Here is a 13,821-nt window from a genome sequence, read left to right as displayed (position 1 = left end):
TTGTGGGCAAATCCCAAGAAGTGTCTGACTATGAAGGTAGAGGTAATGGCCAGTGATATCCTAATCGTTATTGTAATAGTGTTATTTTCTTTTTCTGCCTTCCTTTATGTGGGTGGAGGAGAAGGGGGCTGTGCTGCAAGTGGAACAAGTAAAACTGAGTATTTTTGTTAGAAAAAAAAGGTTGGCCATGATCATGGTTGTGTTACAGCTAATAAGGAGGTTTTCCCTGGAAACAGCTTCTCTTGCACAGTTCCTGCTTTATGTGGCTGGCTCTGAATTCCCATGCTGGGGCAAGTGTGTGTGACATGCAGAGCTTGGGACCAGGGAATGGGGAAGCACCTCCAGCTTCCATTTGGCTCATAAGGTGGAGGGTTTCCCAACATGGGCACAGGATTCAGGTTCTTAGCCACCTGTGTAAGTGACAAATGGCTCTCACAGGGGGCCAGCCCAGCTTCAGGATCTCTGCTAATAATTCTAAGGATGGTTTGTTAACTGAAATCACAAAGAAAGCTATGAAGGTTAGCTAAGCATTCAGGAGCTCATTCTGTAGATCAAGAACAGTCTACAGAATCTACCTGAGCATAAAAGATGTATGTACCAGGGTTCTCGAGACTTTGCCTCCTGACCAATACAAGTGTGGCTGTGAAATCTCAGTCTCCAAGTCCCCCCTACCTGCCCACCTCTGGGAGTTAGATGTGTTGCCTGATTGTCCCTGGTTAGCCCTTGTCTGGTAAGAGCTGTCCCTGGTGCTCAGTGGTGGTCCTCCTGCTCTGGGGTCCTGTTTCAGTGAGAGACTCTGGTTTGTCTGCAGCCTTCCCACTTGTCTCTTTCTCTGGCCAACAGGAAACATCCTTTCTAATCCCCATGGGTGACCCCGAGGGACTCCCACGGAGGAAATTGTAGGCTTTCAGTAATATTTCTGTCCTTCATATCAAGGCCCAAGTTCTTTCCAGAGGACACAGGTGGGATGGGGCCTGGAGGGGGTGGCCCATGCCAAGAGATCAGTATTACCTAGGAGAAACCACTGCTGCTTCTGTGCCCTGAGTTCCTGTTGCTCAGGGTTCCTGTTTGGAGCCTGGCTCCTTTTTTAAGATTTCTTGCTTTCCTAAGGAGATTTTCCTAAGGAGAGTTTGAGAGATCCTCTCTCAAACTGTTCCAGTACGCACCTTTCTGCTCAGAGCTGGTGTTTATTCATTTGAGGGCAACCTCTGGTAACACACTAATCAGAGTCACCAGGTAGTCTCCTCTGTTGGTGTGGCCAGAAAGGCTCTGCTCACCCCCACTATCTGAGAGGTGACTTCTCTTCTTAGGTAGCATTGCTTTATGCCCCTGTGTTCCATACTCTTGTGAGGGTGGGGTCCAAGCTCGAAGTAGGTCGTTCCCGTCAGGCAGAAGGATGCTTGGATGCTGGCCACACAGCTCCGTCCTCTCCTGCAGAGGCAGCTCAGGGCGTTTCTCATTTAACTGACCACTTTAAGCGATGCTTTTCTGAGAGGCAAAATGGGGAATATTGTTCTGATAAATTAGTAAATACCTCTTTCAAAGCCATTCCATTCTTTCATGCCTTCTCCACTTTCTTTACTCTGAAGCCCCTTGAAGTGCCAGCATTAATGTGTTTTTGAGGATGGTCTTCCTGGGGTTGAGGGAGGCTTCAGGTGGGTGGGGTTGCTGGTTAGTACAGGCCCTGAGAAGCATTCCTAGCTGGTTGTAGCTCAGGCACAGGCTGGTAGGAGCCCAGAAGGCTCGGAGAAGTGCTGAAAGGGAGAGGGCTGCAGGCGGGACTCTGCCTGTTTGACCTGTGTTGGCCAAAGGAGTTCTGAATAAGAAAAGCCTTTGGTGGAACCTTACCTCATACAAATTATTTTTCGCCTCTTTTTCCTTCTCCCCTCATTTTTTTCATCTTTCCCGTGGCCTCCCGTTCTGGCCGAGTTCTCTTGTCCCAATTCTGCCCTCTCCTGGATCTTGTTCTTATTCTTGGGGAGGATTATACTCTGTTGAGCTCTTTCTGTGTGTCACGCATTGTGCTTTTTTTTTTTTTTTCCAAACTGAATGCTTTTGCATTTATTGATATTTGTTTTAAAGCCCAGTGATTTTTTAATACAATTTTTATTAAGGTATTACTGATATACACTCTTATGAAGGTTTCACATGAAAAACAATGTGGTTACTACATTCACCCATATTATCGAGTACCCCCATACTCCCCATTACAGTCACTGTCCATCAGTGCAGTAAAATGCCATAGAGTCACTACTTGTCTTCTCTGTCAAGCACTGTGCTTCTGTATATTAATATTATCATGAGGAATTTTATTTGTTTTACAGTTGAGGAAAGTGAAATTTAGGGAAGTTACTGACTTACTGAAATTTATACAATTATTAAGGGGTAGAGAAGAAATTAAGTCCCTGTTTCTGAAGCCTGTTTGCTGAACCACAGCAATTCAGTCATCTAGTCTGGACACCTTTGGAAAAGAGGATTCCTTTACTCTGACCAAAAGAGGTGCTAATGTAAAATGTCCATACGCTGGGAATTAGTTAAATGAATTGTGGTAATGATGTAGCTATTAAAAATAATAAGATGGTTTCCATGAATGGTGAAGTAGCTTGATTGCACTAATCTGCCTATAGATATTTATTTATAAAATCTGCACAAAATATTTTTTAAATCAAACTATTTTAAGGCAGTGGAGAATAAGCAAAATCAGACAGAACTTGAGCAGAATCTACCCTTGAAAAACAAAACTAAATAGATAAGTTTTGCAAGTTTGTGGCCTTTTACTTGAAGGTACTCCCAAATCCACCTAACTTAAGTTTACAACAAAAAGCCACAGCTTTACTGTATTGAGAGGCTAGAACTGACAGAGCAGCCAGAAAGGTAGCAGCCAGAAAGTTAGCAGGGAAATCCCAGTGGGGATGGAGCTCCAGAGGGGGCACACCCCAAAACCTGTATAAAAAATGTAACAAATCCTTGGCTAGCCGCTAAACTATATGTGTGTGCAGGGATGCTCCCAAAGGGACTGGTGAAAAAGCAGCAGCTGGAAGCTGAAATAACTGAGCAGAGATCTTAGCTGCTGCCTACCACAGGGGAGACAGAATGTGGTGTTTGTGTTCAGCCAAGTCAACTGTGTGCTAGAAAAAAAGGCACTCTTCAGAGAAATATGTAGAATCCAGAGTCTCCACAACATACTGATCATAATGTCCAATCTCCTATAAAAAAATCACTGTATAATATCTTTATGTTATACACCTTAAATGAATACAATATTATATGTCAATTATATCAGTGAAACTAAGGGGAAAAAAGTCACAATATAAATGAAGAAATGGAAAAAACAGTTAATTGAAGCCAAACTCAAGAAGATCCAGATGTTGCAGTTAACAGAGAAGTACTTTAAATCATCAATCATAAGTATGTCCAAGGAATTAATGGTAAATAGTTGCACAATGAGTAAATAGAGAACATCAGTTTAGAAATAGAAATGACTTAAAAAGAGCTGAAAGATTAGTAATGGCCAGTGGCCAGGGGTAGGGTTGGGAAGAACTAGGGAATGACTGCTTAATAGGTGTGGGCCTTCTTTTGGGGGTGATGAAAATGTTCTTGAACTAGAGAGTGGTGATGCTTGCACGACGTTGTGAATGTATTAATGCTACTGGATTGTATACTTTAAAATGGTTAAAATTAATTTTATGAAAAACTGAAAAGTACATTAAACTGAAAAGCTTACTAGATGAGCTTAATAGCAGACTGTGGACATTATAAGAGTCAGTGAATTAAAAAATAGATCATTCTGAGGAATAGGAGAGAAAACGTTTAAAGAAAAATAAATAGAGCCTTAGAGACCTGTGGGACAGTATCAGGCAGTTTTATGTGTGTAATTAGAATTCTTGAAGTAAAGAAAAGAAAAAATAGGGCAAAAAATATTTGAAGGAGTTGGCATTGGCTAGATGCTTCCCAGATTTGATGAGATACATTAATCTACAGATCACTCAACAAACTCCCAGCAAGATAAATTTAACTCATATACAAACATGCACACATGCATGTGAACGCCACACTGCAGAAATCCAAAAATAAAGTCTTAAAAGCAGCCAGAGGAAAAAAAGAGATACACTACTTATCAGGGGACAGTGATGTGAATGGCAGTAGACTTCTCATCAAGAACAATGGAGAATAACTAGAAGGTAAATGGACTGACACTTTGAAAGTGCTCAAAGAAAAAAAACTGTCAACCCAGAAAACTATCCGTCAAAATGCTATGCTGAACTATGTTCAGCAAAACTGTCCTTCAAAAATGAAGCCAAAATAAAAACCTTTTCATATAAAAAAACAATTTGTTAGAAGGAAATCTGTGCTACAAAGAATGCTAAAGGAAGTTCTTTAGGCTGAAGGGAAATAATCACAGATAATAACTCAGATCTACAAGGAAAAATGTAACTCACCAGACATGATAAAGAAAAGAATCAGGTAGATATGTATGCATTGATATGATCATGTAACAATAATAATAATAATAATAATAATAATAATACACCAATTAGTGTTCTGAGTGCATTAGATATGTTAATTTATTTAACCATCACAGCAATCCTGTTATTAATTAATCTTATTTTACAAATGTGAAAACAGGCACAGGGTAACTTGCCCAGTGTCACATAACTAGTTGGTAACAGGTGGGATTCAAACCTGTATTTTGTCTCCAGAAGCTGTTCTCTTAACCACTCTTCTAGACGGCCTCTTGAGATATATTATTACTTGAACAAGGCAGCATTCATATAGTATGATCCCATTTATATAATAAAAGTACATAAGATATTAATCTTTTCAGGGAGAATACACAAGTCTGTAACAATGGTCACCTTTGGGGAAAGAGATTGAGGGCTAGGAATATGGAAAGCAAGACTAGTATTTTGAATATGTTTTTTTTGTGCATTATCTTTTTTATTTTTGAAAAATAAACTTTAAAACATCAAAACATGGGAAAATAGGGATGCTTGCTGTGAAGGGGGAAAATAATATTCTTTCTCTACCTTATAAGGAATTTGACAGAAATACAGAAAATGGGGATGAGAAGTCAGAATTTGAGTTTCTCTCCTTCTCTGTCCCCAAGACATCGTCATTTGACTAAGGCTGAGGTGGAGGTCATATAGTGTTCTCTGGGCTTTGACACTTTTTCCTCTTTCCATCCCCAGTCTTCCCCCTCTCACTCAGGGCCACTCCAGGGAGGCATTTCTTGCTCTAAAATTGTCTCAGCACTGCCATCCAACCACACAGTCTGGCTTAATGCTTACTCAGCAGCGAGCTGCTGCTATCAGAGCCCCAGGGCTGATTCCGCCACCCAAGTTTAGTCAGCTACTAAGCGGTAGAGTGAGGCTTTGAGCAGTGTGGTATTACTCACAGGCCCCTTAGTGACTGTGGAGTCCTGGCTGGTACGCATTATGTCAGTTTAACCCTTCCCATTGCTACATCAAAGAACCAAGGAGCAGAAGGGAATATAACTCCCTCAATATCAAACTAAGAGGCAGAGCTGGGGTCCTGTTCCAAAGCTGGGACTCTTTGGACAAGGCTTTGCTGACCTAGTATCTTGTGTTTTCTCTTTCACCTGAGGCTTAATTTTAGGTCACAACCAATTTCATTTTGAATTTTGAAAAGTCACCCACTTGAAGACTCTGCTGATAATAGTGATAAATGCTGTTAGAAAACCAGGAGTCTACGAGTCACATTGATAAACAGCATGGCCTTAGAATTTATCATTCAAACCTGGATACTTTTGAGAGTAAAAGCAGTGTTATTAATATTCCCTGCTTGGACAGTGGGAGCCAGCCAGGACCGTCCAGGCACACCAGGGCTTGTGGTCACTCTGCATGCACATAGCGTGTTATTTTCTGCACACGCAGTGTGTGTATTATTTGTAAATTCTGTTATCTTTTGGAATATAAGCCTCTAAATATGCAGAAATAACTATATTTTGCTTTAATCAGCATTGTTTCATAAATAATATTGGTACCATAACAATAAATACTTGGCCAAATCCAATTCTAGAACATAAGCACTTAGAGTCATTCTTAAGAGTGCTCCAGTGATTTAGCAGTTATTTGAATGCATTTATATGTAGCAAATGAAAGTAAGATCAAAAATCAAAATAAAATATAAAACCCGTCTGGACTTGGTAATATGGGTGAATGTAGTAACCACATTTTTCATGTGAAACCTTCGTCAAGTGCGTATATCAATGATACCTTAATTAAATAAATAAAACCCACTCATTTTTCCTACAGAAGGTGACTATTTTTAGAACCACAAATTGGTGTACATAGTCTGAGCACATGATTGGAGTGGAGAATGGGACAAAATATTTGAAAATGACATTACCCAAGAGAATTCCAGGCATGTGATTGCTGTATATGTAGTTTAATTAAACAGAATGATCTGATTTTAATTGAACTTTTGATGCTATAAAAGTAAGTTTTGAATTCATTATTTTATTTTTGGTGTTTAATTTTTAGTTATGAAAACATGCTCAAAGCACCTGTCAACTTAAAACAATTCCTTTTTTTCATACAAGGTAGTTTAATAAGTTTGACAATTGCAATCTTAGTTGTTAAATCTTTATGCTCCTCATGAGTTTTAAGAATCATTTATTTTGGAGCTAGATATATTTATTTCACTATGGTTTTCATATGTTAATTGACAAAATGTCATCTTTAATGTTTCACTGGCTTCGTCATGTTAGGCTGAAGGCATATTTAGTGGTATCAAGTACCCATTTGTGTTTTGTTTAAATCCATATCTATTTGCTTTAAATAGTTTGAATTATTACTAAGGCTGGTAGAAAATATGTGTAGAAATGTGTTTTTTTCCCCCACAGTATCCTTCTGAGTAGTTGCTAGATGTGGGAAACATTTAGCTGATTTCCTCTCTTTCCATCCTATATTCGGCTGAGCTTTGGAAGAAATATTCCTGTAGAACATGCTGCAGTGTGTCAGAAACTGCTGTATTACAGATGCAACATCATCTAAAAGAAAAAAATTGAGTGTGGGTTTGGAGTTGACAAGTGATGAAAGTGGCCCTGAAGTTGCCAGTTAGGCAGTGAAGGCCTGGTACCAGTGCTTAATGGCAGTGCCCCCTGCTATTTTGTCTTAAGGACTGTACTGTGGGATTTTAGTGCTCTGGAAGTATGTATGCATGTACCCATATATAGACAATTGAAATACATGCGTATGTATATAACTAATGAGGTGGGAGGTGCAAATCCAAACTACTTGTGCTAATACATTTCCTAAAAATGTTCCCTTTATGGGAGGACTTAACAACAAAAAAATCCTGTATCTAATGTTACTTTGTTTCACACTTATTGTTTTTCTAACATAGAACTTCCATTGGTTGGTTTTATGAACCATATTGCCAAATGACAAGTGTGGGAAACTTAATTGAAAATTCTATGCTTTTTGCTGATTTTAGAATATGAGTAATTAATATTTATAACCTATAGGTTAAAATGAATTGTAAATGGATAAAGGTAGGAACCCAAATGAACCAAAGCAATTTATATTGTGATACTAACCACTATATGCATCTTCCTGTTACTTATTACACCCCCCCATCACTTTTTCTTAAAAATAGTCTTACAACAGAAGGAAAGAGTACAGAAATAAAAAGTCCAATATGAGCTCAGTGGAATAAAACGTTTCTGAAATTGGTACATTTTCCTTTTGACATGTCAAGTGAAATTAAACATTTTAAAGTTTAATTTGAAAATAATGCTCCTCAATCTTTTGAATGAAATTTTAAAATAAAATGTGACAGAATACATAAAGTACATACCTATAGTAATGAAAACCCATGGGTCACATTTCAAGGATGGACCCCTTCCCCCACCTCCCCATCCCATCCCACCCACAAGGAATGGCTGTAAGTTTCTCATCAGTACAAGATGATTCTGAGAGATTGTTGGAAAGAATCCTCATTTTATGACTATATCCATGGGTAAGTTTGATTGGGAATCCCACAGTTACTACAAAAGGATGGGGCCTCAGCATGTGGTCCTTTGCACTTAGGTACTTTATTCCTGCAGCTTTGGCTAATGTGTACCTCTTGTGGGGATGGGAAAATTTAGTCATTGTCAGCCAAAGCCCGGTGTGGGAAGGCTGGCAGCAGGCACGGGCAGGTTGCTTGAATCTGCCACTGGGATAAAGTCAAGAGTACTGGCCCCTTTCTAATCACCTGCACTCCAGTGCTCACTGGGCATGGCCTTCACAAAGGCTTTGCCCCTGGGCTCATGGGTTTCCTCTCAGGTACCTATTTGTCCCTGGAGTCACCTGAGTCATCCCTTTACCCAGAGTCGTTGACTTTTCCCTGGAGAGAAAATGCACTAGGTCTGTACAGCTTGGGTAGAACGCTTGGGATGTTCTGTCTGCTTCTCAAGGCAGCCCCTAGCAGGCAGCAGTGAGTGGTTCCCACTGCGAGCCAAAGTTTGCACGTTGCCCAAGTGTTCATTCATTGATACTCTGTATTCTGAATAAGCAGAAACATTCTTTTTTTAAGTTTACAGACCTTTAGGCTTTTCATCAACATGATTTGCAGTTTCTGTCTTTGTTATCTAGTATTTATAATTACCTAGATCCTAAGGTTTTTCTGCTAACATCTACATCTTTGACAAGGTAAAAAAGGAAGAGAAAGGAATTGCTTGAACAGGTGGGAGCCTGAACCAAGAGGCACATACATTTCTGATGCATTTGTAGGAGACTGTCACATTTTTATCTTTTGATTCATAATTACATTAAATTTAGGCATTTGGTATAGGAAGTTGAGGGGAACACACATCAGCAGCTATTATTCACTACCCTTTGCTCCTCAGTTTGGATTGTTCAGGGCAATGATGTTTTATACTGGGAGTTCTAACCCATTAGTGAGTTGGAAATTAATTTATTGAGTCATGATGAACATTTAAAAAATGAATTACAACAGAATAGAAACTGTCCTTTTCAGACTACATCATATGTTAAGTTTCATTTTTTTATCATTTTTTAAATGAAGTATAGTTGATAAACAATCTTATATTGGTTTCAAGTATACAACACAGTGGTTCAGCTGTTACCATATTATTAAATCCTTACCCCCCTGGTTCAGTTACTATCAGCATACAAAGATGTTACAGAATCATTGACTATATTCTCCATGCTGACTACCATCCCCTTGACCAACTTTTATTATTACTATGTGTCTTGGTGTTGTCCTCCTTGGATCCTTTCTGTTGGGGGTTCTGTGTAATTCCATGGTCTGTTCGATTATTTCCTCCCCCAGTTTGGGGAAGTTTTCAGCACTTATTTCTTCAAAGAGACTTTCTATCCCTTTTCCTCTTTCTTCTTCTTCTGGTACCCCTATAATACGAATATTATTCCTTTTGGATTGGTCACATAGTTCTCTTAGTGTTGTTTCATTCCTGGAGATCCTTTTATCTCTCTCTATGTCAGCTTCTGTATGTTCCTGTTCTCTGGTTTCTATTCCTTCAATGGCCTCTTGCATCTTACCCATTCTGCTTATAAATCCTTCCAGGGATTGTTTCACTTCTGTGGTCTCCTTTCTGACATCTGTGATCTCCCTCCGGACTTCATCCCATTGGTCTTGCATTTTTCTCTGCATCTCATCCCATTGCTCTTGCATTTTTCTATGCATCTTTGTCAGCATGTTCATGATTTTTATTTTGAATTCTTTTTCAGGAGGACTGGTTAGGTCTGTCTCCTTCTCAGGTGTTGTCTCCGTGATCTTTGTCTGCCTGTAGTTTTGCCTTTTCATGGTAATAGAGATAGTTTGCAGAGCTGGTACCAGTGACCGCTGGAAGAGCTTCCCTTCTTGTTAGTTTGTGGCCTTCCTCTCCTGTGAGAATAGCGACCTCTAGTGGCTTATGCTTGTCAGCTGTGCGCAGACAGGGCTTCTGTTACCTGCCCGGTTTCTATGGGGTTTATCTCCGCTGTTGCTGTGGGCGTGGCCTGGCTGGGGCTGCTCCTCCAAAATGGTGGAGCCCCGTTGGAGGGGGAGCGGCCGGGAGGCTATTTATCTCCGTAAGGGGCCTCTGTGCTCCCTGCTGCCCAGGGGGTTAGAGTGCCCAGAGATCCCAAGATTCCCTGCCTCTGGTCTAAGTGTCCTGTCCTGCCCCTTTAAGACTTCCAAAAAGCACTCTCCAAACCAAAACAACAACAGCAACAATGACAGAGGAACAGGAAAAAAAAAAAAAAAAAAAGGAAAAAACACGCAATTTTTTTTGTCCTCAGGCACCGGTCCCAGGCACCCGCTCACTGGTCCTGCTGCCCTGCCTGCCTAGCACCAGGGTCCCTGTCCCTTCAAGGCTTCCAAAAAGCACCCGCCAAAAAAAAAAAAAAAGGGAAAAATGCGCGATATTGTTTGTCCTCAGGCGCCAGTCCCAGGCACCCGCCCACCAGTCCTGCTGCCCTGCCTCCCTAGCACTGGGGTCCCCGTCCCTCCAAGGCCTCCAAAAAACACTCGCCAAAAAAAAGGGGAGAAACGTGCGACCCTCTCCGTCCCCAGGCACCAGTCCCAGGCACCTGCTCACCGGCTCTGCCGCCCTGCTGCCCTGCCTCCCTGGCACTGGGGTCCCTGTCCCCCTAAGGCCTCCAAAAAGCACTTGCCAAAAAGAAAAAAACGGGAGAAATGCGCGATTTTCTTTGTCCTCAGGCGCCCGCCCCAGGCCCCCGCCCACCGGTCCCGCCGCCCTGCCTCCCTAGTATTGGGAAAAACGCGCAATTTTCTTTGTCCCCAGGCACCAATCTCAGGCACCCGCTCACCAGTCTTGCTGCCCTGTTTCGCTGATATTGGGGTCCCTGTCCCTTTAAGGCTTCCAAAAAGCACTCACCAAAAAGAGAAAAAAAAAAGGGAAAAACGCACGATTTCCTCTGTCCTCAGGCGCCGGTCTCAGGCACCTGCTCACCGGTCCTGCTGCTCTGCCTCCCTAGCACAGGGGTCCCTGTCCCTTTAAGGCTTCCAAAAAGCACTTGCCAAAAAAAAAACCGCTCCGGTTTCTTTCCACCCGCTGGGAGCCGGTGGGAGGGGCGCTTGGGTTCCGCCTGGCTGGGGCTTGTATCTTACCCCCTTCGCAAGGCACTGGGTTCTTGCAGGTGTGGATGTGGTCTGGATGTTGTCCTGTGTCCTCTGGTCTCTATTTTAGGAAGAGTTTTCTTTGTTATATTTTCATAGATCTATGTGTTTTGGGGAGGAGATTTCCACTGCTCTACTCACGCCGCCGTCCTGGCTCTGCCCCCACCAACTTTTATTATTATTGAGAATTTTTGTGCCCCTTTATCGCCCTCATCCTCCATTCCCTACCCCAACTCCTTCCCCATGGTAACCACCAGTCACTTTTCAGTGTCTGTGAGTCTACTGCTATTTTGTTCATTTTGTTTAGTTTTGTTTTTAGATTCCACAAACAAGTGAAATTATATGGTAGTTGTCTTTCCTTGTCTGGCCTTTTCACTTAGCACAATACCCTCTAGGTCCCTCCATGTTGTTGCAAATAGCAGGATTTCTTTTTTGTGGCTGAATAATATTCCACTGTTTTTATGTTCCACATCTTCTTTATCCATTCATCTATTGATAGACATTGCTTCCGTATCTTGGCTATTGTAAACAATATGACAGTAAACAGGGGGGGCATATGTCTTTTCAAATCAGAGATTTCTTTTCTTTGGGTAAATTCCTAGAAGTGGAATTGCTGGGTTGTATGGTATTACTATTTTTAGTTTTTTGTGGAACCTCCATACTGCTTTCCACAATGGCTGCACCAGTTTACATTCCCACCAATAGTGTAGGGTTCCCTTTTCTCATTAAGTTTTGTTTTATAAAACTTTTGTTTCTTTTAAACGTGTGTGTGTGTGTGTGTGTGTGTGTGTGTGTGTGTGTGTGTGTGTTTATCAACTCTCAGTATAAAATATGTTTCTTCCTGTGAGTTGCAGTAAAATAAATTTGGAAAAATGCTGCATTAGAGGAATTTCAGATCTTGGGAAATGGTTTTCTTTAAGGAAATATGGAGGGTTTATAAGCTACTAGCAGTGTCCAGGGGGTCCTTTTTCCTCTGGCTGTGGAGTTCCCTAGTTTAAACTCAGGATTCTCTTCCTATGAACACACTGCTATGGAATGGTGGTGTGTAGCTAAACCAGCATTTGGAGACATTGTGGGGTTAAATGGGCTTTTATAAGCTTTCCTGAGGCCCTAACCATCATTTGTAACATCCTTCCCATTGGGAAAAATTCATGTTCAGTCCCAAAGAAGCAACTTTTTTTTTTTTTTAGTACAACCCTGTCATAAATTAGGCACTGCTTTTATACACTTCCTGTATTATCTAATAGTAAAATCTGTACCTTACAAATAGTGGTCTGTCACACTCCTTTACCCCTTTTTCATTTCTGATAAAGAGTGATGTGTTCGAGGAGCTCTGGGTGTGTTATGGTGAGTGGTGTTGCTGACAGGGTTTCTGAGAAAGGCAGCTGACAAGGACACAGATCAAAATGTGTGTGTGTCTGTGCCCCTAACAGGTCTCAAGAGAGAGAGAGGCCTTCCTGCACTTGGAACGATTGATAACCCACCTTTTCAGGTTCCTTTTACATTGAAGCCGCTGTGATCTTATATGAATATAAGGTACTCTTTACAAAGGTACGTTCACACTGGATCTGCCCACTGTTCTTTCAGTAGGCATTTATTGAGTACGCTATCTGCGCAAGGTACTCCTCTGGGTCCTGAGATAAGGCAGTGAGCAAGGTGGGCAGGGGTCCTGCCTAGGAGGTTCCTTTCCTGCAGGCCTCTGGCCTTTGTCCATTGGGTTTGCTGGGGCGAAGGTGTACCATCGATTGACGCTTCCAAGGTGACAGCTGGACCCAAGGACTGCTGTCCTCACCTAGGTAGAGCCAGGTGTCGAGCATGTGAAAGACTTGTAAGAGAGAACGGAGTTTCTTCTTGGAAAATGCTATGGACTCTTTAAAGAACGAAAATCTAAGTAAGATTTTGAGTGTCCTGGCTCAACAAAACAAGAGTTGGGGCACAAGCTTGTTCATAGACAGCAGTCAGAGAAGACAATGTACATCACATCAAGACGTATTACTCCAGTCTCTGGAAACCTTCTTCAGGGAAGCACCCTACCCCACCTAAAGCCTCCCAATTCATTGTGTGTAACCTCTTGTGAAATCTATCCAAGTCACACTGCCACCCCCCAAGTACAACTCCATACCAGAAAGAACTTACTTCACTGCCTGTTTTTTCTGAGGTTTATAAAAACAAAATGTGTGACAGGAATGTATGCTGATTCTCTTGGGACTAATTAAACAAACAGATTCAGAGAACGAAAGCAGAGAATATTTAGTATAGTTAAGATGTGAAATATGTAATTTTCGGGATAACAGCCATCAGTTTTTCCACTCAAGTGTTTTTCCGGAGGGCAGAGGGCAAGAAGCATCTTACGTCCTCTCAAAGCTGAGACACATTTCAACATGGAGATATTAGAAGCAAATTTGGTGCCCAAGACAGGTGCCAGATTTTAATTACAGTTGGCATTTCTGAGCATGCTTTTGGCAGAGGTGGCTATCTTGTCGGAAAAGCCATAGATTTTGACACTAGCAGTATGGGTGCCCAGTTAAGAAAGATTGAAAATAATTTCCTTCCTATTTTCATCATGTTGGTTGTGAGAGAAAACTTAAGTGGTTAATATTTAAACAAGATATCTGTGCAGAGAAAGCAGTTATTCATTGGAATTGTCTTGGTGGTTGGGAGTGTTATCTTTGGGGGTAATAATTTCTATCATAGAGCCTTTGAAAAACCCCA

At 41.3% G+C, this 13,821-nt stretch overlaps 1 protein-coding gene across 10 annotated transcripts in view; it reads left to right on the top strand.

Annotated features, from left to right (window-relative positions):
* Nucleotides 1–13,821, top strand: part of CLYBL (citramalyl-CoA lyase) — a 269,007-nt gene that overhangs the window by 19,851 nt on the left and 235,335 nt on the right. Inside the window, exon 2 of one of the 10 annotated variants that reach the window (XM_073212404.1) lies at nucleotides 12,543–12,660. The exons of the other annotated variants lie outside the window; for them this stretch is intronic. Within the exon in view, the coding sequence (XP_073068505.1) occupies nucleotides 12,635–12,660 (26 nt within the window). The 5' untranslated portion in view covers nucleotides 12,543–12,634. The remainder of the gene's footprint in view (nucleotides 1–12,542; nucleotides 12,661–13,821) is intronic. 10 annotated transcript variants of the gene reach the window in all.

The sequence above is a fragment of the Manis javanica genome, chromosome 9 (assembly GCF_040802235.1).
Source record: "Manis javanica isolate MJ-LG chromosome 9, MJ_LKY, whole genome shotgun sequence".
NCBI lineage: Eukaryota > Metazoa > Chordata > Mammalia > Pholidota > Manidae > Manis > Manis javanica.
This window is presented reverse-complemented; position numbering and strand designations above follow the sequence as displayed.